At 44.6% G+C, this 25,042-nt stretch overlaps 1 protein-coding gene across 10 annotated transcripts in view; it reads right to left on the reverse strand.

The window, feature by feature from the left end:
- WNK1 (WNK lysine deficient protein kinase 1) overlaps positions 1-25,042 on the reverse strand; it is a 1,135,119-nt gene that overhangs the window by 688,263 nt on the left and 421,814 nt on the right. For all 10 annotated transcript variants that reach the window (XM_085652258.1, XM_085652261.1, XM_085652257.1 and 7 more), the window contains one exon: positions 9,326-9,414. In XM_085652258.1, coding sequence (XP_085508384.1) covers positions 9,326-9,414 — 89 coding nt within the window. The remainder of the gene's footprint in view (positions 1-9,325; positions 9,415-25,042) is intronic.

Genomic DNA, 25,042 nt, shown 5'->3' on the forward strand with positions numbered 1-25,042 from the left:
AAACACTAACCAAGACTCTGGCCTGGAGTTTAAATTAACTTTTTAGAACCTTTTTGGAAGAAAAGAGTGTGATCCTTTCTATTGTGGAATTCTCTGCTTCCCTATATCTGGAGACGGATCCCAGGATGTGTCATATAGAGCTATTGCACTAATAAATGCCGATAACAAGTCATTAACCAATATATCGGCAATCACACTGGATACCACCCTTCCAAATTTGCTACACCTAGTTCAATCTGGGGTCACTAAGGGGAGGAAGGTAGATTTCAATATACAACACATAGTTCATGATTGAAAGTGTCAAGAAAAAGGCAGGTCCTGCAGTACTGGTTTCTTTGAATCCTGAGAGGGCTTTCGAACAAGTGGATTTGCGCTCCTCCTCTTAGACACTGTAACAGATTGGCCTCAGGCTTTAATTCAGCTCCACGGTGTTCACAAGGCATCATGACCCTACCTCCAAGATTAGAATAAAGGTGGTCTGTCACACCCGTTTCCCTTACGTAGAGGTACCAGCCAGCCTCCCCCCCTATGCCCTCCCCCCCCCCCCTCCAACTACTTTTTGCCAGACTAAGTTCTATTGACTTGTCCTCACCGGATGTTTCGAATCCCCATCTACAGATACTGAATTCTTAGGTGTTACCCTTATCCCAAATGGGTCAGATCTTAGAAGATCTAACTAACCTGGCCTTCTGAATGCCCTCTGCAATGTTTTCTGTCACTTGTCACCCCTTTTCCTCTCTTGGTTAGAAAGGAAATGTGCTATTAAAGTGAATGTCATTCACTGTGACCTGTATTTCTTTCAAGCTCTACTTAATTTACCAGAAAAACATGGTTCTAAGGTTGTCTGTAGAGAAGGTGAAGCCCACTTGTCTCAAATTCTTCGACACTGTTCTGGACAGAGCTGATCCAGTTTGTTTCACATAAGAACTCACATAAGAGTTATGAACGACTAGTCCCTCTCAGAAATGGACATCTTGCCTCATTAAGAATTGGCTAGTGCTAATACATCCCTTTGGGATTTAGCATGGAAACCAAAAACAGACCGAACGCCCTCGGCTTACCTGTGCAATATGATAAGTATTTGCAGTCAATTTAGTTTTACCACATTCCCAACTTCTGATACACATATTCATTACAACCCTTACTTCATTCCAAGCTTGTTTGTTGGGTGGTACAAAGAGGGCTGTCTTAGGATAGCGGATATGTTCGATAAAGACTCTTGTGAGTCTTTTGAGGACTGCATACAACGTTTTAATTTAGATGACCACTGGGTAATCTTATGGCTAAGAATGCGGCCATTAGAGAATGCACAGCCATTAAAAAGTTAATTTTACTGACAGACGTTACTCACGACTCCTACTGATTCCACATCGACAAATGGAATAGACTATTGAGCATGCAGTTGGAGGAGGAACAATGGCTACTTCTGTGGCATGACCTATGGAAAGGATCTAACAGCAATTCCGGGAAAGAGGTGCATTATCACGTAGCTTTGGATTGGTATCTGCATCCTGAAAAATTATATCAGTTTCGTCATTCCACCAACTGTCTCTGTAGGAGGGGCTGTGGGCTTCCGATGATTTCTGCCACATATGTTAGACGTGCCCCCACAACAGGTCATTTTGGGAGAAACTCTTAAGCTACCATATACATACCCTTATTGTTTATTGTCCTGCTAGGCCTTGATTCACCCCTTCCAGACCATCAGTCAAAATGGGATAGATTACGGATGTGGAACTGCAAAACTGTCCATGACAAGACTCCGACCTCTTATCTATTTTTCCATTAGAGACTTAGCCTCACACAGTTACTATAACTTTACAGAAGGGATGTTGCTTGAAATCCTTAAAAGGCGTTCCTAATACTTTCTTGCCTTTCAGTGAGGTTTGAAGTGGATACAGGGCAGATGCCCCATAATATGCTACACAGACCGGTGTAGATGTTGTGGTTGGGACTTGTTTGGCTACGAGGCAAGATGGAGGAGGGGGGTAGGGAAATTCTCAGATGGTGCCAGGTTATTTTTTTTCATTTATTTTTTTAAGGACACAGCCATTTGTAACTCAGCCTTGACTGTGCTCCAATCGTACGTGGGTACTGTGTTCACAGTGTCACAGTAATCAAGCTATACCTAGCTGATGAACAGTTATCAGGGCGAAATCGGTCCCAGGTTGCTTGTATTAGGGTTCAGGAAGGACCTGGCTTGGCAATTCGGGCTCGACAGTTCCCATTGGAGCAGGGTCAAGATTGATTTGCATATGGCTTCTGAGCGATTGCCAGTGGCTGAGATTATTTCAAGCATTCCATCCAGCCCCCTGTTGTAGTTACAGTTGACGCTCTTAGTGCAACGGGTATGACCAGATGTGGGTCCCGTGTTCACTATGGCACTGGAACCAAGCTATACTTGGCTAATGAGCCCTTATCAGAGCAAAACCGGTCCTAGGTTTCTTGCATTCCGGTTGAGGGAGGATCTGGCTTGGCAGTTCGGGCTAGACTGTTCCATTGGAGCAAGGTCAAGTCTAATATGAATATGGATGGGTGTAAACTGAAGTGCATGGTGGGCAAAATACAATGGACTGGAATGCGGCCTGAGAAATTGCCAGTGGCTGAGATTAATTCAAGCATTCCATCTATTACCTTGAAATTGTTGCAGTTGCAGACCTGAATATTCAAATTGAACAGACTATTTCCAGGACACGTAATTGAAAATTGGGATAAAAGTGTTTTATCTGCATCTTGTTCATTGGGTATTGTTCAAAAACATACATAAGTATCAATAGTCAACTTGGTAAAAGGGAAATTTTTAACAAGAAATTCACAACCTGTACTAAGTCAAAGCATTCCAGGCATTACCCCGGAGTGACACTTGTAATGTGAAAAACAAATGCAGGAAAAAGAAGGACGGAAGAGGAAGGAAGACAAAAAACTACTTTGTCAAAATAATAACTATTAGCTCAGCTGGAACACTTCTTCACGGGTCACTTCATCATATGTTAAGTTGTCTCTCATTTTCAGGACAGCTATGAATAGCCTAGTCAGAGAAAAAAAAACTCTTTTCTTCACACAAAACACAGCCTTATGGGGTACCAGAGCTCATCAATAACTCCTGCCACCAACAATTCCTTCTTAACATCCTCCAGTTCCTTTCTCCTGGCCAGAGTAGCTCACCTAAAGTGTGGGGGATAACTGGTATCTTTTTTTTACTTCTGAACAGCAATCCTATTTTCATTCTTATTTTTTTTTAGAGAGGCCACTAGGAACGCTAGCCTCAAGCTGCATCGAGGAACACTGCTGCACCAGATTTGTTTCAGCTTCAGAAGTCCGAACCCATGCCTCCAATGGATAAGAAGAGTGCTGTATGTACAGCAATCGTGGCTGGAGCTTCTTTCTGAAAGTTTTTAACCCATTTATGAATATCCCAAATGTGGGACATTTTTAATGTCCATTGTAATTTCATTCCACAGAGATGTATCCAATGGACAAAGGATTTATTTATTGATTGTCTTGAAATGAGTGCAGTCAAATAGGATTGTCACCTCGCTTTCAAGGATTTATTAAGTTATTTCTATCTGAACTTGACAATACACAACCTCAAGAAAAGACAACCTTTAGTTTATGGATTCCACCCAAAATGATCAGCTCCTGAGTGAGTCGGGTTTGGTTACTCAGATAGTAATGAAAAGTAGACATTTTTTATTCTCATTCTTATATTGACACTGCAACACTGCTGAAAAAAAGATGAGTCCATACAATTGTAGAAGAGGAGCTTAAAAAAAGGCCAGGATGAATGGGTGATCAGGATGACTGGAGGTAACAGCAAAAATACATTCCGGTTCATGCTCTTTCAGAGCAGTGAGTGAAGGAGCACAAGTGAGGTAGGAACCATTAGCTCTGATAATGAATTTGCACGGATACAAATGTTCAGGAAGTTCCTTGACTAACATCAATGCAATTAAGGCCAAGATAGTTGGATTAGAAAACACATTTTCAGCAAGATTGCTACAGTAGAACACACAATATCCAGCATACGGTCAAGGATATTTGCTGGGAAACAACTTAGGATCAGACAAAGGCACAAATGCCTTATTTGAATGTCATATGATGTATGGTTTCATCATGAGAATAACGAAGGATCCTTCAATCCATGGCTGGACAGCAAACATTGTGATCTTGTGGTTTGTGCTTTAGAAGGGAAGAGTTTCTTTAAGAAAAGTATGCATATCTTTCTTGAGAAACAACTGAAGCTGGACACTGTGCTCCCACAGGTAGAAATGATAAATGTAATATGCTACTTAGAAAGGAAATGGAAGAAGAAATTAAAAGGGAGGGCAACATTCTAGTTACACCCAAGGATCCAATTGCAAAGAAGGGCTGAAGGGTCTTGTTGCCAAAAAATAACCTATTGTTTATGAGTCACAGGGACCTGATTTTTCCTGACAAGGTCCATCGCAGTAGCAAAGGAACTGGACATTAGCAAAATCATAAAACCTTTGAGAATTCTTTCAAACTAAAAATGTAAGCCAAGGGAAAGACCTATATGCATGCCCGACTTGAGGAGGGCCACGCTTCTCTTAAATGAAAAAAGACCAATGTAAGAGGGAAAAATATAAAGATTAAGTCAGACTGTCAGGTGGTGATGCAGGTTAAAAGAAACGGTCTTTGGCTTATTTAATTGATTGCAGTACAAATTGGGTAAGTAGAGTAAGCAGTATTTAGAGATGACCAATGTAAGACTCCTTTACATCACTTCTCTCTTTACTCCCATCACACTCTCACGGACCACCCATAGAAGAGATACAGAAATTGCAAAGAATATAGCCCAAATGAAAAGTAATTAAACAAAAATATAAAAATTGAGGATGGGTGAAAGAAGGGCTGCAGAGGACACCCTGAGCACAAGGTATCCGACCATAACAGAATCCCAGGATGGATCTGCCAGGTATCAGGTATGCACCAGCTCCCATAGAGCACACTGAAAGCATGACAAAACCTGCTCTACCCAGTTTTTTTTCCAAGAGGAGGAAACCTCTACCCCAACTTGACTGGTTTGTTGTTTATAATTTGAGCAAGTACTGACATGGACTGGTGATGGGATGCTATCCCTCTGCCAAAGGCTAACCAAACAGACTGAAGCACTGTTCCTGCAACTATAAGACCTCTGCTGACCCAGGGAGGTGTGGGACCTGCTCTGGAACTTTCTGAATGCTGTGCTATCCATTTTCTTAAGACTAGAACCAAGTTGGATGCCCTTTTTAAAGATTGTAGCCCTAGTGCAGGTCAATTTTGCGTTTGGGTCCACATTCAAATGCCTCAGAGGTTAAGAATCGGTCTACCCCAAAATCAGTGCAAATTCTATCCCCCACTCCTTACATGCGGAATAGTTGACGTGCTGGTGCTTGCATCTTTGGCCAGGTTCTACAGTACCAATCAACTTTAAACCTAATATCTGAAGACACATTTGACTTTTAACCATGAATATCAAAACACCTGCTCTATACACAGTAGAATCTGTTTTTCCGAAAACCTCAGTTTTCACTATTTTTAGAATAGTTAGTGCAATTGTTTTAGCCATCGTAATCAGCTAATCATTGCGAACAACAGATCTATACATTTGGAGGCTGGCTCACAAGCCTTCTACTGGACAGCACAGCATTTGTAAGCAATATACATTTCTTGTAGGAACTGCAAATGTATCTTCCTTGTTAACTGTGTAAGATATAATATACCAAAATGTAGAACCTAACCATTATTTTAATATATCTACGTAGTTATTAAACTTTTTTTTATTAAAAAAAAGAAAGAAAAACACACTGGCTCGATATTCCATCTTTGCAGCCACTCTAATTATGACAATGTATAACACCTCATTGACGTCCGCTTTGACTACTAAAACCAAGGTACCATGAACAAAGATGCTCCAACTTTCAGTCACAGACCGAGTAACTAGTATCCTGCTTAGCGGCAAGCACCTACAATCTCACTTTTGATATTGCTAGATTGTCGGCCAGACTGCAAGGATCCGGCGAGGGGCAGGGCCGTTTCTACCATTAGGCAAGACTAGGCGGCCGCCTAGGGCGGCAAAAGGGCTAGGGCGGTGAAAGGGGGAAACGTTTTTTAATTTGAAGGCAGCAGCACCTGTATGTCAGTGCAAGCGCACCTGCTTGTACATGCTGCGCAGCGCACCCTAGAATAGTGGTGTGTGGAGAGGGCCGGCAGTACCAGTGTGTAGGTCCCCAGGGCCGTCATTCTAGTAACGCGGGAAAGCACTACCAATGACTGCCCTGGGCATCATTTTTGGCCAGTCCCCGAGCGGTGCTCTATGCAGCAGCCAGTGACTACCCGCACGTCGCAACACCCTCTCTCTCGGCGGGTGGGGGACGGATTGTGTATGTCTGCTGCTCTGGTGCCTACGAAATAAAATAACCGTGTCAGGTAATTGGTTTATAATTCACGAAATTCATTTGTTTTTAAGCAGTGCAAACAGGTGGCTAATAGCACGCCACACCTAAAAAAATATATGGTGCTAAGAGGCTTATTTTTTCCATCACGTCAATCTGAAATTCGTTTTTTCACCCCAAAATACAGGTTACGGTCTTATTATGGTCTGGAAATAGTGAATAAAATACAAATAGCCATAATTTATTTTCTAACCTGCAATAAAAACAAGTTCACATTGTGCTCTGTCTGTTGCGCTTTAGCTTTTGGGGTGGTTTGTCATGATTTATGCAGCAAGACATAGCGGCAGGTAGATATGAAGCGTGTGATGCTTGACCTGCGTGAATAAAATCATATAGCGAGACTCTCCAATCCACCTGGTTCTAGAGTCAGTTTGGCAGCTCAATATGATTTACCACTCAAATGTACATAGGCAACTATTGTACCGTGCTGTGATGTTCTACGGCTACGTTTGCGCTCTATGCGCCAACTTACAAAACATACATCGCTAATTAAATTGTGCTTCGGGGCTTAGATAATGGGTCAATATTACTCAATACAAAGGCACTGCTTTTTAAATTGGAAAGATAAAAGGCTGAGTAGACTGTGCAAATATTTCAATTTGTGACCAGCTAAACACACAAGTTGATGGACTGAATGTTGCACATTGGCAAAACATTCACCCCCAGTCACAGATCTGGGTTTAATCCATCGTTATTTTGCTCACCACGCCACCCCAGTTCAGACAAGCGATGTCTTCCCTGGACCGGAATCAAGCATCCTAGGACCGGTTTCGGGGTTTCACCCCTCTTCAGCCAGGATAGCTTGACTCCAGTGGCGTAGTGAGCACGGGACCCATGTCTGGGCATACCCTTCCCACATAGGGCGAACAGCAAAACACACAAGTTGATGGACGGAATGTTGCACATTGGCAAAACATTCACCCCCAGTCACAGATCTGGGTTTAATCCATCGTTATTTTGCTCACCACGCCACCCTAGTTCAGACATGGGCATATGCAAATCCGTCTTGACCCTGTGCCTCATGGGAACAGTCCAGCCCGAACTGCCAAGCCATGTCTTCCCTGGACCGGAATCAAGCATCCTAGGACCGGTTTCGGGGTTTCACCCCTCTTCAGCCAGGATAGCTTGACTCCAGTGACGTAGTGAGCACGGGACCCACGTCTGGGCATACCCTTCCCACATAGTGCGAACAGCAAAACACACAAGTTGATGGACGGAAAATGTTGCACATTGGCAAAACATTCACCCCCAGTAACAGATCTGGGTTTAATCCATCATTATTTTGCTCACCACGCCACCCCAGTTCAGACATGGCCATATGCAAATCAGTCTTGACCCTGTGCCTCATGGGAACAGTCCAGCCCGAACTGCCAAGCCATGTCTTCCCTGGACCGGAATCAAGCATCCTAGGACCGGTTTCGGTGTTTGATTTGCTCAAGAGCTCCGTCCATCATCCCCTTTGGTATCGCTTTGTTCGCCCTAAGTTGGCAGGGTATGCCCAGACGTGGGTCCCTTGCTCACTTTGCCACTGGATTCAAGATAGCCTGGCTGATGAGGGTTATGGACCCGAAACCGGTCCCAGGCTTGTTTCTGGTCCAGAGAAGACATGGCTTGGCAGTTCGGGCTGGACTGTTCCCATGAGGCACAGGGTCAGACTGATTTGCATATGGCCATGTCTGAACTGGGGTGGTGGAGTGAGCTAAAGAATGATGATGGATTAAACCCAGATCAGTTGACTGGGGGCGAGTGTTTGATTTGCTCAAGCGCTCCGTCCATCATCCCCTTTGGTATCGCTTTGTTCGCCCTAAGGTGGCAGGGTATGCCCAGACGTGGGTCCCTTGCTCACTTTGCCACTGGATTCAAGATAGCCTGGCTGATGAGGATTATGAACCCAAAACAGGTCCCAGGATGCTTGTTTCCGGTCCAGGGAAGACATGGCTTGGCAGTTTGGGCTGGACTGTTCCCATGAGGCACAGGGTCAGACTGATTTGCATATGGCCATGTCTGAACTGGGGTGGTGGAGTGACCTAAAGAATGATGATGGATTAAACCCAGATCAGTTGACTGGGGGTGAGTGTTTGATTTGCTCAAGTGCTCCGTCCATCATCCCCTTTGGTATCAATTTGTGACCAGCTAACACTTCAGATCTCTGCAGCAAGCGGTTAAGCTACTCAGCTGTTTTGCCATGTGCTCTTTGATTGTTGGTGTTATTTATACTCAGGGCCACTTGAAATTAAGCAGCAGGGGGAACCAAATTATGCAGAGAGTTGGCTAAATTAGGCGTCAAATGAAGGCAAAATATGCGGCATAACGAGGCACATTTTGTGATCTAATGCATTAAATCTTCTAGCCTGGATTGCAGGGGGGAGAGTGTGATGGTAGTAAAAGGGAGGGGCAGCATTTTTCAATTCTCGTCTAGGGCGGCAAAACACCTAGAAACGGCCCTGGCGAGGGGGTGGCCCAAGACAGTATACTTGTGCAATTTAACAAGTTCATAGTCCACAACCTTATCAAAGCTTTTGTTTGTGGCATTAAACCTTAATAGCCAAAGCAGCCGAGCTCACTGTGAGGTAACAAAACATCAGTTACCGATATTCACATAAGTCGGTTAACGAAAACATACTGTTGAGACAAGTATTTACCCCAACTTCTAGAACAGAAGTATACATCAGTAAAGCAAAGAAACAAAGCTGAAGTTAATGAAATCTGTCAAAACAAACAGTGATCTACACAAGGAAAAGCAGGTTGCAAAAGTATTGTTGAAAATAGAAGGGATGGATTATCGGGTTTGTAATTTAGTGCAAACAGTAAACATGCAATTCACCTGAACTACAATTTAAATTCTACACCTCAAAAAATATATTGTTTACCTTTCATCTTTGTTCTGGCGGATGCATCCTTCAATAATTTCCTTGACCTCAGGAATAGCAACTTTGTCAAAACTGGCTGGTTTCACTCCCTGAATCAGAAATACTAAGTGAGCACAATTGCAAACCAGTAGATCCATCAATACAAGCATGGTATTCGGAGACTCATGAACACAATCATTTAGAAGCAAGCACATTAAATACATTCTACGAACCTTTAGAAGCAAGCACATTAAATACATTCTACGAACCTGTTTCGGGTGAACACAACACAGAGTGAAATCCATGAAGATATGTTTCATAAAAGACCGAATGTAAATGTATAAAGCAGTACATGGACTGTGAAATACTTGTGTTTAATGGGCTGTGCCTGAAATGAACTTACTGCTACTACTTGCCAACATTCACTGACGAAAAAGGTAAGAATGTTTCAAAGTACTAATTAGCATAATGATGTCATCAGAAATTATGTCATGTGTAACTTTAACCACTGTGAGGACACTACAGAAAATGAAAGCTCATGTCAATCAGGAAGGAGCCACCCAGTATTAAATCCCGGTACCTGCAGCAGGACGTAGTGGTAGGTACAGATTAATGCGAGCAGCAGCTAGAGCCACACAGGCTCATCACCACACGTGGTCAGCACTCGCACACCCAATGCAGGAGCGGACATTAAATCTATACATTTCCTCAGTGCAGTGTCTCACTCAACGATGGATCACCAACACCTCTCCCAAAGTATCGATTTTCCAAAAGCCCATATGAACCCATAATCATTCTCCTTCATCCATTCTCCCATCCTCTCCTTCGATTACGACTATGTACTTTCCCCATCTCCCTCTCCTTAAGGACTCCCCTCCCCATCCTCTCTCCTCTTGCTTATTCTCTCCTTGATTACCACGGAGCACGTCAAGCAGAGCAGTGGGTGTTTCTGTAGCAATCTTCTGATAATGCCGAACAATGACTTGCATCCAGCAAACATACAACAACTTCAGTCAGCCCTATTAGTTTATCAAATAATCTTTTACATCCTGGGGTTTTTGCTTTTAAACTTTTAAGCATGGCCTAAAGTTGCAGCATGTAAAGAGCTGTTAACTAAGTCACTGGTAGCCAGTGTCACGTTTCTAAGGAACTGGGGCACTTGGCAGTAAGCAGTGAACTAAACAAAACTGAGAAGAGAAAGCCCTTCACGCAGGTAGGCAAAATATTACAATACACACATTCTCAGAAAGACTTCAGAAAAACAGCGTACTTCTGTTTTCTGCGGTTATGGGAGACCGCTGGCGTGAGGCTTCTTATAGCCATTAACACACCTCACAACTGAAAGCTTCCTTGACACCTGTAAATGCTTTAATCGTCCAGTGCATGGTGGAATAGACGAGACTTTGTTTACGAACCTTAGAAAGGGCTTTTGTGTTTCAATCATTCCAAGTATGCTTCCTGGGAGCAAACAGGGCAAGAATGGGGCAAGAGCAAGGTGAATCAGAATTCTCATCTCGCTGGACACTTTTTTTTTCTCTTTCCAGAGTAATTTCCAAATGTAACTCCAGGCAGTCAGCATTGGGCATTTTTAGGCTTTGCCCACACAGATTCCGCAAGGGAAATCTCCGAAGACTAAAAGATTAGCGAGGTCTTAGAGCCCCCCCATTACTTACCATTGGTTGGCTTAAACGTCACTCTAGTTTCCTTGTTTCTTATTAGTCAGAAGCGCGCTGTTTCTACCTGGAAGTATAGCTCTCTGTTTCTGACCCTGAAGTGGAGCATTGACAAACTACAGTGTCATATCTCCGGCAGGTGTCTTTCCACTGGCAACGCGCTTTCCGGTGTACTTCTTTTTCACTTTTAGACATGAACTCTTAGAGTGCATGTGTCTGCAGTCTGTCCACTCAACCCCCACCCCCTCGCTGTCTGTGCTTTTCCTATCTTCTTCCGATCCTCCACAAAAAAAGAATTGACAGCAAGCAGCTCTTGCAGAGCTATTTGGTCATCTTAATGATTTTTTTGTGATGGTATATAGCAGCACAGGCTACTGTGCAATATGGCTTAAAGTAACCAAAAAAAGCACTAAGGCACACTAACGCTTGCAACGCCTTAGCACTTTGTTATTTACTTGAAGCTTTAAGCACTGCTGTGTAACATGTCCAATGCCAATATGTCTCGCAAAGGCAAAACCCATTGGCTTTGACAATGCAGGTTTTTATTGTATTTACTGGTTCAGTGCACTGAAATGCCGAGCCACGCTTTGGCCTACAGAAATGCCATAGATCAAAGGCTTTTATCTGAAGGCAGTAGAGTTGTTGAAAAAAGAGGCAGCAAACCAAGAACTGCAGCAGTTTGACCAGAAATGTCATTAGGCGTAAGCGAATTTATACAGATACATTGGACATTCAAATGTGAAATAAGGCAAACTGTCACAAAAATGGTTTTTGAGGAAAATGTGAAACAGAAAACCATTTTTGCTGTTTCATGGTAATTAAGAATTATACAATTTGATGAAGTATTAAACACTTTCATAAACAGTGAGGGAGTAGGAGTAGGTGCTCAGGCGTCTCTCTTCTGCTTCGCTTTGAACTGGACCTCGCTTTGATCTTCTGACTCATGTTTGTGTCGGTCTCCTGCCATTTTTCTTGTTAGAAGCTCCTTCTGCCCCCAACTCGGTAACAGCTGTTTCTTGTTTGTGCTGTCTGTTCTTTCTGTCCTTTGTCTCTGTTTAACTACTCTATTTTGCATTCTTTGTACCTCTTAACTGTCCCTTTTTTCATCTTTTGCTCCTCTTAGTGCTCAGTTTTGCATCTTAGAATCTGTCAGTTTTTGCCCCCCGACTTGCTACGCCGATCACGTTTTGCCACTCCTGTTAGACTTTCTCACTCTCCCGCCCTTGCTGAGCCCGTCCACCGTCCCTCCGCACTTAACCCACTCTCTAAAGACCTGCTTAATGGAGGGTGCAGCACGAACACGCCAATGGCAAGCCCATCTTCCCCTGTCCACGCCTGTACCGCACCCCTGTGCCAGGAACCCTGGTCCAAATGCCTCCAGACAGCTGCTCCCACTGCCCCCACACCCACACATACATACATACACACACACACCCCTAACCAAGTCATAACTCAAGACCCACACTCCCACAGCACCCCAAGTCCACACCGCACAACACTCTCTAGCATGCATGCTCCTCAACACACACTCAGTAAGAACTCCACGAGATGCGAGATCTCATCAACTCCATGCACTGAACCGCCTCTTCCTCACCGAAACCTGGCTCAACCCCACACGGGTGCCGAACATCGCAGCAGCCATCCCTATTGGACACAAAATCCTACACCAAGACCGACCCCATAAACCACGACGAGGAGTCCGCATTATCCACAGAGACATTGTGAAGTGTACCTCTTACACTGACCCAGAAGCCACTTTTATGGAATACATGCACTTCAAGATTCAGACTGACAGTAAAATCACCAAAGGCACACTCGCTTCTGGCCCCTAGGAACTCGCACCCACTTCAGCAACCTCCTCACTGACCTCACCGCACTGCTCGCCAGGGGCACCGACGACTTCATACTACTAGGCAATCTCAACCAACCTACAGACTCGCTCTAAACTCAACAGAACATCGGCCTAACCAAGCTCATACACGGCCCTATACACATCACCGGACACAGCCTGGACCCAATCTTCTCATCCAGCGACAAGGTTAAAGTCAGCCACATAACTCCACTCACATAGACAGACCACACCATCATACACTTCCCCATAACACGACCACCAACCACCCTTTCGGAGTCTAGCAACATCCCAAGCTGCTGCTGGAATAAAGTTACAGAAATAGAATGGCTCAATGCCCTACAAGTAAACTACCCAGGCCCCACCAACAACTTCGACAAAAACAACTTCATCGACACAAACATCTTCAACTGGAACACCACCTGCACTAATACTCTGGCACCCCTGAAAAACAGTAAACTCAAAAGATCCAATAAGCAAGCTAGCGGGTAGAACACTGACCTCAGAGAATCCAACAGAGTTTGCAAACAACCCGAAATGACTGGAGAATCACCGCAAGAAACACCTAAAAGGCCGCACTTCACCACTATCTTCAAGTAAGAGAGACCAAGAAAAAGGTCCTGACCTTTAGAATTGAATCTAGCTCCAACAAAAGCAAGAACTTTCGCCATCGTCAAGGAATTGACCAACATAACAGCTGCAACCCAAAGTCACCCCACACAAGAACTCAGCAACAACCTCTGACTTCTTCCACGAAAAACAAATTACCAAAATCTACAACAACTTCAAACTCCAGCCATCCCCTATTGACCTTGCCAGCCTGCTAACCTCATCAATTAAAGACTACAAACTGACATCATGCAACCCTCTATCCATTGAGGATACTGCAGTAATAATGAAGACTGGTCATTCAGGGTCTCCAACAGACCCCTGCCCCTACCATATCTACAACCTGGTAAGAGCCACAATCAGTCCCTCGAGACAGCCACCTTCTCAGACAGCTGGAAACTCGCCGAAGTCACCACCCTCCTCAAAAAACCCTCAGCGGATCTCGAAGGATGCAGCAACTACCGACCCATCTCGCTGCTCTCCTTCCCAGCCAAAGTCATCAAGAAGGCCACCTTCAGACAATTCTCTGATCACCTAGCAAGCCACAAACTCCAGCACGACTCACAACCAGGGTTCCAAAACTACAGCAAAGAAATACCCCTAATCGCTGCCAAAGAAAACCTACGCACCATCCTTGACCATGGACAGGCTGCTGCCCTCATCCTCCTCTACCTCTGCCAAATGTGACACAGTCTCCCACTATACACACATCACCAGACTACACACAGTGGGAGTACAAGGACTAGCACTAAATTGGATTGCCTCCATCCTTTCTGGAATAACACAACAAATCAGGATCTCGTCGTTCGCATCACAACCCTAGGACCTCAACTGCGGAGCCCTACAGGGATAATCATTAAAGCCTGACACTTTTCAAAATATACATGATTACTCAGGCAAACATCAACAGATCCCACAGAATCAACATTCTATATGCCGACGAACCCCAGCTAATTTTTTCCCTCTCAGACGACAAACTGCAGACAATGCATGACCAGCGTGGCCAATTAGATGAAAGTATACAAGGTCAATACCAACAAAACTGAAGTACTGAGCTTCGGGAATAAGAGCTCATCTTGAGACTCCACCTGGTAGCCTGCCAATCCTGGAACCACACCCACCTCAACCGAACATGCCTAATTCTGGACTCCACACTCACTATGAACTCCCAGGTAAACGCCGTAACCGCATGCTTCCACATCCACCGCATAGTACGTGAAATCTTCAAGTGACTCCCACTGGACACCAGACGTACATCACAGGCCCTAATCACAAGCAGACTGGACTATGGCTACACACTGCATCACAACCTATTTCCTTCAGAGACTTCAAACTATCCAAAAAGCCACTGCAGACTCTTCCTCAACCTCCTGTGCCAAAAACACACCATACCACTCCTAGGATAGCTCCGCTGGATCTCCATATAGAAGCGTTGCAAGTTCAAACTTATCACACACACATTCAAGTCACTACAAAACATAAGACCATCATACCACAATCACAGGCATCACTTCTACTAACCCACCACACAACTTTACTCAGCATCACTCTCAATCTCACACACACACCACAGAAGCAGAACGAAAGGTCTAGCATTCTCCTACAAAGCCACCAAATCCTGCAATGACCTCCACCAACGCATCAGGGCCTCCTCTTCACTTGAATTCCGCTAGAAGCTGAAGACCTAGCTATTCAACTAGTCTTCTTGCTGGACAATTGAGACTGCCTGTATTCAGGCCCAGCCCCTCCACAAGCCTACACTCGCCTGGATGCCCTCACGGGTGACAACCAGTGCGCTACAAATCCGCCTTACATTACAATACTAATCATGTGAAACATTGTTAAATTCATGAGTTCTACTTCTGAAATGTGAATAAAAATCCGCCATAAAGAGTGCTTGATTTGTTGATGGCACCACCAAAATCATCCTAAGCTAGACACAAGTGCACTTATTAAACGTGATATTACACAAGTTAATCATATCAGCTACTGCAGCTACAAGGCAAATTATTTGCCAAACATTGTTTTCGACGAAACACCAATGTTAATGTTAACTTACTTCCTGTGAATATGTTGACTTGTGCCAAAGACCCAAGTTCTTCTTTTTCCACCACACTAGGAGAGGTAATTTTAACTCTACATAGAACCTCTATTTAGTCAATAGCTTGCTGCAAGCTCCACTCCAAGTTTCGGGACTTCTCAGCTTCATTGAAAAAACGCAGGGGGCAGGGTTGATTAAAAAAGACGTTCTTAAATGTGCCTAAGAATATTTTGATGATTAGTTGTTAGCACTTGGAGATGTCGAGCGAAAGACTCCTTTATATCACAAAAAGTTAAGATGCACCTGGCGAACATACACATTCACATTCTGAAATTGTATATATTAAACAGACAGCATCAGAATACTATCATATCACTATCATTCAGAAATGACAGCCATCACCTTACTTAAAAGACTAGCAAACTTATTACGCCCGGTGTACAGGGCAAAACGTGTAGGAGAAACATGCACCACAAAAAGGATACTAAAAAGATACATTAAGAGGTTTAAGGGTTAAAAAGGTAACAGTTACTTAGCAAAGCCAATAGTACCAGGCCCTACAATCATCTGTATTGCCAATTCTTGGACATCAAGGTAGGTGAGAATAGATCTGGGAATGTCATGCAGTTTTAAATGAAAAGTCATGGAAATCCACCAATGTTTTTTTTCTCCCTTAATCATCCAAAAATCTAAATTATTAAACAGTTTACGATGTATGTGAAGTATACTGTGTCTCGTTTCCCTGAATGTCCGAGCTGTTGTCTGAAATGCAGAGTGATTGATGTAATAGAAAGTTGGTGCGTGATTTGTCGTGGGAGCTAGCAGACAGCACAGGTGGAGGAAAAACGAGGCTCTGACGTGATCTATCTGCTGTTACATTTACTTTGTATGAACACCCCGGTCTTCAACATTTTGGCAACGAGTTAAAGACTTGAGAAAATATACAGAAAGACTATGGTGGCAGTTGGGTGCTATTTCTGGTAGGGGACGAGGCCCGTCACCATGGAAGACTAGTCTTAAAGCGTCCAACCTCAATTCGCCTGCAAGTGGTGTTAGCTCGGGCTGCTGGGCAGGAAAAGCAAAGGTGAGAAGTGTGGGGAAGGTCTGGCCAGGACAAGGAGCCAGATATGGGAACATACACCCGAGGAGTTGTGCCCCAGTGTATAGTGCTAAGATTAAGGACAATGCTATGTAGACAGTATTATTGGGCAGCTCTGTGGAAGCCCATTTTCTGCGCCGACATGCCCAGTTCTTAGCCTCTATGTTTGTCTGCTGTCAGCGCAGGGACGCCTCTTCGCTGAGGTAGCTGCGCTCTATACCAGTCCAGTTATCATAACAGATAGTGCATTGAAGACAGTGGGAAGAGTTGGCAAATTGCCTTTAGAGAAAGAATAACTCAGAAATGGCCTATGGAGCTCCAGGCAGTAATACATAAAACAGTGACATAAGGTACCGCAGTGCTGGTGAATGAGCAGTATGATCTCTCAATTAAGATAACTGTGGCACTGGCTAGACCATGCGCTCGGAAGGTCCCTGTGTGCCCAGTTAGCATCAGTACAGGAACAGTTGTACGTTACTTCTTTTGAATTTAAGTATCAAGTGTGCTGGGCTAATACATCACTTACAGGCTGGCTACAGGGCCGTGCCACATGACATGCAAGAACTCTGGTAAGAGTATGATGCCTGACCCAGTTTGAGGAGGACACAGTCTTTAAGAGCAGTGGATAAATGTATTTTGCTTATATTATTGTGCCAAGCGCGGAGTGAGCAGACGAGATAGCAAGGCTCCTGCTATCACTGTGGTGAAGGCAGTGGACAGAGGGCTTGTGATAATGCGTAACAACAAGTAAATGGAGACTTTCCTCTCTGTCGCAAGGTAGTTGGCACTGGAATAAGAGCGTGTGTGGTGTTTGGGGGCATAGTAGTACGACTTGCTCTTGAAAGGGCGTCTAATGTCCTGGATTTCACTGTGGAGGCACTGGCTATGAAGAGTATAAAGAAATGAAGGTGGATAGTAAGCGGATGATAGATTGATTCTGATAGGTCTGTTGTGTTTCAATGGTAGTGTTTCATGTAGCTCAAGTGTGGTGTAGGTGAATACGTCTTAACCTGCTGAAGTAGTGTGGTGGTATTGAGGCACTGCTCTAGTATTTATTGTTGGGCTATGTCAACTTTTCAGTAAACATCTACTGGAGGCTGTTATTGGAGTGTGTAGAGGACATCCCAACCTTTTCTGGTGTCGTCTGCAGAGGCTGGGGTACTGGTTGCAAATTAATTGTTTTCTTTTGCCTGGCGGGGGGGGGGGGGGGGGGGGGGGGGGAATTGGGGGGGGGAGGAGAAAGAAAATCCATAAATCCAGTATTTGTAAAGCGCACAGCTACCCATAGGCATCAAGGCGCTGGGGGCCGTCGGGAAGATTAAGCGAGCTATTGCCCAGAGTCACATGGTGTTGGGCTGACCTGCTGCCGGTGATCGAACCGTGATCCCCAGTGTCCGGCGTCAGTCGCCCTTGCCGCTGCACCACACCTCTTCCCTGTGCAATGGAGTGTGCTGTCCTTCTGTCCTTGTATGTGTTGCTTGTGGAAGATGGAAAAGACGCGAGAGTTCTGTATGTGTTCTGTATGTGTCACCTGCATACATTAGTAATGTGAAGACGATGTCTGGGGAAATGGAGTAGAAGTAGTTGTGAAACCAAGTTTTGCATTGGAGTCTAGTCAAGGGAGTTATGTTGATGTTATTTTAACCATTAAGTGTATTGTTTTGTTTGTGCCTTCTGTGATGATGGAGAAACCCTTTGTGGGTTCAGTGCTGTGGCTTCCATGTAACAGAGCATTCGTAACTACATGTCCTTTGTACAGAAATGTTGTATGGTATCATTGCAAGTGTACAGACATGGGGTGATGGGGCCTTATGTCCAAGTGGTTGCAAGGATTGCACATCCTGGTCCATTGTGCAGTGCGTCACAACCTAGTTATCTCATTTTTTTCTTTGATATTAGGAGGATGCTTTACTCTATCTGAACCCACACACAGTCAATGTCCCCTCTAATAAAATGTTTGCATGTACTTTTCTCAGCTGTGCACTCAACTGAATGACGAGGAGCCAATCATTCAATCGAACCAGCTATTAATATATGTATGGCTACCGTGGGGGTTTGAATGGCTCTTCCTTACATTCCTTCCTTTAATGTGCCAAATTGCGGATTTTAAGCTACATTTTCCAATTACATTCACCTGCAAGAAATAAGGCTATATGGAAATGGGATGGCGAGCTCATGGGATTTTTCAGGTCTTTACAACACTACAAGATTATTACTTATATAACCTTCAGAAGCATTATTTATTATTTACATGTAGAAAGGTACATGCCAAATGTTTTTTTGGGTTGAAGCTACTATGCCAATCTGAAAAATAATGTTGCACTCAATAGTGCTCATCAGACCCTATATTCCGTAAAAAACAATCATCATATATTTTACAAACTACTGGGTTACCATCAAACCAATCCTTCAAAATGCCTCTGACTCTGAATGTAGCAACCGGGTCTCCTGTATCACTTAATACAACTGTGTGCAAATGAGTCTGGTATCAGCAGTGTCATGCTCCTTGCTGGTAACAGTAATTTGTAACAAGCATTTGCAATGCAATAGGTCTCGCATTTGCGAAATTTTAAGATATTGGCATTGTAAATGACAATGCCTTTTATTTATCTGTTTTTAAAATCAACACAGATAAAAGCTTTGTCATTTACAATGCCAGTAGCTGAAAGTTTCGCAAAGGTGAAACCTATTGCATTGCAAATGCTCGCGAAGCCCCTGGTGTCATGTATGAAAAGCCCGAGTCGGGGTGGGAACGCTGATGAAAAGAACGGGCGCGAGCCCCGAGAATACTGTAATGCCTCATGAAAAGCCTGAGTCGGGGTGGACAGTTTGCCTTGGAAGAATTTAAACACGGAAACGCGTACTGTTCTGTATGTTCTATGCGGCAACTCGCGAATGCCCTGGTGTGATGTATGAAAAGCCTGAGTCGGGGTGGGAATGCTGATGAAAAGAACGGGCGCGTGCACCGAGAATGCTATAATGCCTCATGAAAAGCCTGAGTCGGGGTGGGAATGCTGATGGAAAGAACGGGCGCGTGCGCCGAGAATGCTGTAATGCCTCATGAAAAGTAAACGCGTACTGTTCTGTATGTTCTCTGCGGCAGCTGGCGAAGCCCCTGGTGTGATGTATGAAAAGCCAGAGTCGGGGTGGAAATGCTGATGAAAAGAACAGGCGTGTGCTGAGAATGCTGTAATGCCTCATGAAAAGCCAACAATTCAGTGCCAGAGGTGACAGTAACAGTCCGCAACTTCACCATTATGACCAAAACACCATCCTACTGCATGTCATCAGCACACACGTTGTACAACCTGGGGCAATTGCCAGGCAGTGGAGCAAGCGCCTTTCACAGACTGCACAGCTCTGTTCTGTCGCTCTCTAAGCACTCACTCTTCAGTCTGTTCAGTCACTAAAAATAGGTTTTGGCATTCTTCTCCCTGCGAAAAGCGCATCTGGGTTGCAAAGGATTTAGTTACGCGGTCAGGAGAAGTATATATAAATTGCAGCCGGCGTCAGAGCTGCCATTTTGTTAGAAGAAGGCTGCACGTTCTGTTATTGCTTGCAAAAACACGGGTCCAGCATTGCATTACATCACCATAGGGGCGGCCAGGGGTGTCCTGTTGCCAGTAAAACTAAGCACCCCAGGAATGTATTATCACAGAGCACTGAGAACGAGATAGTGCATTTTTTGCTGGGAGGGATCCTGGGGAGTGGGGGTAAGAGTCAGGAGACCGATAATTCTGCGTGAACCATGTAAGAAATGTTTATAGGGAAATGGTTCCAGGTCAGAATCCTGCTGTCTCCCAGAAACGCGTGTCTACCGCTTGTTTATATATGCATCGCACTTTCACCTTAAGTGAAAGCGTGATGCATATATAAACGCGTGTCTGGAAGAGACGCTGTGCACGAGCGTGCGCGAGCGAAATCTCCAGTCCAGGTGGGCGGGGCCTAATGCCGACAGGGCGGACACCAACCCCGCTTCCAGAGAAACTGGATACGAAAGCGACAATACATCTCGCAAAGGCGAAGCAGCGCTTACGCGCTGCAACGCAGGCAAGACCTAAAAATGAAAACTATGTACACAATGATTATAAAAATACATTCCTATGGGATTTATGTTGCCCAGAAACAAGCATATTTTCCTATGTTTGTGTTCACCAGTTACTCCACAACCCCCCTGACCGCAGGTTCGTCTGAGAAGAATGCCTATTCATTGGTTACTGTGCCACATAATACATGTCATGGAATATATCCTTTAGGTTACGAACCACAGTGACTATCCATCAGTCACAGGCTGCAAATGCCCATCCATCAGGAACTGGGTAACATAATTCAAGATCAGCAGCCACATGAACATGGAATTCCTGGCTACCAGCTACTATACTACATGATACCGGTCCATCAGCTCTATGTCACAGTATGCCTGATCATCAGTTCTGGGTTGCATAACATGTGACTATAATTTACTGGTTCACTGAATGCCTGCCATTAGTTACTAGGCACAAGCTACAAGTTGCTTGGCCATTGGTTTCGGAGACGGAGGATGGCTGGGCATCTATTACAGGTCAATTAGATGGCTGGGTGTTAGAGGGTCACAAAATCCAGGTTTTCTCTTTTCCTGTCTTTTTATTACGGTCTTTCTTCTCTATCTCAAGGAAAGGTCTATAAGTTTAATGCCACTGTGTCTTCCAAACCTAGTTCTCAATCTACCCAACAGCACATTCACTTTAACCTTCCTTTCCACTTTGTTTCTAGTCATAGATGTGCTCTGGCAACATCTTTCTATCTGCTGCGTGATCCTGTAGATTCTGCATGGTGCAGCAATTCCCCTTTTATAAAGCTTTATGAATAACTTCACAAAATGCTTCGGCATCTGAGCTAGCCATCAAGACTCTGGTTTTACCTTCACTTACCCTGTAGACTAACTCTTAATAGAGCTACTCTGTGGGATACTCTCAGGCCAATGGGGGCTCCTCCAACTATAGCAGGGATCTTGAAGAGGTTACATGAGAATAACTTTGCCCAAGTGCGTTGGGGTAGGGACGGGGCACTAATGGAAAGGATTAGCGTCACACTGGGGTGGAAAGGGCATGGGGGGGTTCTGGGGCCGCGTACTGGCACACACACCGTTTTTCCTCTATCTCAATGACGCGTCTGAATACCTCAATGACTGTATAAATCACTATCCTAAACTTGGTGGTGTCCCCGTCCTTGGCCTGTCTGCTGATGAGGATACGCTCCTCATCTACAGAACACCCGTGGGAATTCAGAACTTGGTAAACAAATTTTAGGGGTTCTGTAGTATTAGGGAGTTCAAGATTAATGCAAAGAAAACTAAATTCATGACTAAGCACGCATAGGACCTTTTGTAGAAACGTAGCACTGGGGTCTAAGGTACTCGAGTAAGTCAAACACTACGATTACCTTGGTGTAAGGTTCAGCAACTCCATGATATGGTCATCCCAAATAGGGAAATCCAAGGCTATTTTATTGTACAAATCAGCGGCTATTGGAAGGATGCACATGGATTCTACCCAGAGAGCAGTATCTCCAGAAATGGAGGTTTAAAAGGTTGCGGTCCAGTCTGCTGCACTTTATGGGGCTGAGGTTTGGGGCACAGGTCCTATGAACAGTCTCTTGTCAGAGAAAACCATTTATAAGGTCTATATTATCCGTCCATCAATCCACTGCACTAGTCCCCTTGTATTTTGGCATGGATTTAAAGCGGATTGGCGAATAAGCCGCTCTGAGACCCAAGCTATACTGGGCTAAGCTATGGCCATGCCCTGAGCTGGAGTTGTATAGGCAAGGCCTTCATGAACTCATCCATTTGGATGGGGACAGGATTGCTCTTTGGCTAGCCCACGTTAAAAAATAGCTCCTCAGGCTAGGTCTGGAAGCTCTGTGGACCAATGCCTCTGCCATAAACCCTTCAAAAAAAGAGCCTTGTGAAGAATATATTTTGGGGCAGATAGAAAGTGACAGATACAGAGAGCTGACAGGGACAGCCTTACTGAAAGGTTTCGGTCTATAAAATTCGCTCCTCAATTTGAACCCTATCTTGATGAGGTCGTTCTGTAGTGGTAAGTAGCATATTCCGTTCGAGGCATATGAGCTGCAGATTACACACTTGTGCATAGATTATATAGCAGTACCCACCGTTATCGGCGACCACCCGTCTCTGTTGCAGCTGTTTGAAATAATGTTTTGAGTACAGCCTGGCCCACACTAGGTTGTTGCTTAGTTTGCACATCTACACAATAGGGTTTGGTGAAAGTGTGCGGTGTTGACCATGTAGCTGCTTTGCAGATGTCATCTAATGGGATGTTTCCTAGAAAAGCCATTGAAGCCCCTATTTTACGTGTAGAATGGGCTTTAGGGGGAACGGATAGCGTTCGTTTTGCTTTGTGGTAGCAAATCTGAATGCATTTGACAATCCACCTAGCTATACCCGACTTGGAGATGGGGTTGCCCTTGTGTGGTGGAGAGAAAGACAAACAGTTGTTTGGTCTTACGGAAAGGTTGTGTTCTCTCGATGTAGTAGAGTAAGGCTCGTTTGACATCTAGTGTGTGTAGAGCTCTTTCTGCAACAGTTTGTGGTTGCTAGAAGAATACTGGTAGTTCTACAGATTGGTTTAGGTGAAAAGGAGAAATTACTTTAGGGAGGAATTTTGGGTTGGTACGGAGAACAACTTTGTTATGGTGCATTTGCAGAAACGGTTCTTAAATGGTATTTGCTTGTATCTCACTGACCCGTCTGAGGGAAGTGATGGCTACGAGAAAAGCGGTTTTCCAGGTTAAAAATTGGAGTTCACATTTGTGCAATGGTTCGAAAGGAGGCCCCATTAGTCTGGTGAGAACGATATTTAGGTTCCACACAGGTGAGGGTGGCACTCTGGGGGTAATTATTCTTTTAAGGCCTTCCATGAAGGATTTAATGGCAGGTACTCTAAAGAGTGATAGATGTTGCCTGTTTTGTAGATAAGCTGCTATAGCTGCGAGGTGTAGTCGAATGGACGTATGGGCTAGATTACACGTTTGTAGGTGTAGTAAATAGCCTATGATGTGTTGGATGGAGACGTCTAGGGGATTGATGGTGTTGTTGTGACAATAGACAACAAAACGTTTCCACTTGGCGGCGTAGCACGCTCTAGTGGTGGGTCATCTAGCTTCCTTGATGACGTTCATACAGTCAGGGGGAAGATTCAGATAACCAAATTCTAGGACTTCAGGAGCCAGATCGCAAGGTTGAGCTCAGCTGGGTCCGGGTGTCTGATCTCTCCATGGTTCTGGGTTAAGAGGTGTGGAGAGAGGCGTAATTTTTGGTGCAGTACTACAGATAGTTCCAGCAGTGTGGTGTACCACGGTTGTCTGGCCCAAGTTGAAGCTACTAGGATCAGTGTGAGGCAGTGTTGCTGTAGTTTGTGCACCACTAGTGGAATTAGTGGGAGAGGCGGAAAAGCGTATGCAAATCTGCCTGACCAGTTCATCCATATCGCATTTCCTTTGGACAATGGGTGTGGATATCTGGTGGCGAAGCTTGGGCATTTGGTGTTTTCGTGGGTGGCGAAGAGGTCTATCTGTGGATGCCCCCACATCTGAAAGTACGGGTCTAGAACTTGTGGGTGGTGTTCCCACTCGTGGATTTATTGTGTTTGTCTGCAGAGTAGATCTGCCATAGTGTTTTGGACTCCTGGGATAGGCTGAGCTAGGAGAAAGATTTTCTGGGGTATGGCCCATCTCCATATGCTCTGTGCTAGCTGAGAGAGCTGTGGAGAGTGTGTGCCGCCTTGTTTTTGAATATAGTACATCGCTGTCATGTTGTCTGTGCGGATTAGGACTGCCTTGCCTGAAATCTGTGTTTGAAAAGATTTTAGGGCTAAGAAGATTGCTAGTAACTCCAGATGGTTGATGTGGAGTAACTTTTGTTGAGGTGTCCATGTGCCCTGCACGGTGAGATGTAATAGATGAGCTTCCCAGCTGGAGAGCGATGCGTCTGTGGTTAGTACTATCTGGGGAACAAGGTCCAGGAACGGTCGACCTGTGGAAAGGTTTGTGGTGGTCCACCACTGCAGAGAGTGATGGGTGCGACCGTCTACCAACACCAGATCTGTTAATTGACCCTGGTCTGGTTCCATTGGCACGCTAAGCACTCCTGGAGAGGACGCATCTGGAGTCTTGCGTGAGGTACTATGAAGATGCAAGAGGCCATCATCCCTATTAGTTGCATAAACACCCGAGCTGAAAGGGAGTGTTGTGCTATGAATTTTACGCGTAGAGCCTGAATGCTTGCAATCCTGGCAGGATTGGGGTAGGCGAGCGCTTTTGGAGGTGTCTATAGTGGCACCTAGATATTGTTTTATGTGGGATGGTTGTAGATGGGACTTTTCGTGTTTTACCGTGAAGCCTAGCTGGTGAAGTAGCTGGATCGTGGTGTGTGTGTTGTACACACTGATTGTATGAACTGGCT

The sequence above is a fragment of the Triturus cristatus genome, chromosome 4_1 (assembly GCF_964204655.1).
Source record: "Triturus cristatus chromosome 4_1, aTriCri1.1, whole genome shotgun sequence".
NCBI classification, from domain to species: domain Eukaryota; kingdom Metazoa; phylum Chordata; class Amphibia; order Caudata; family Salamandridae; genus Triturus; species Triturus cristatus.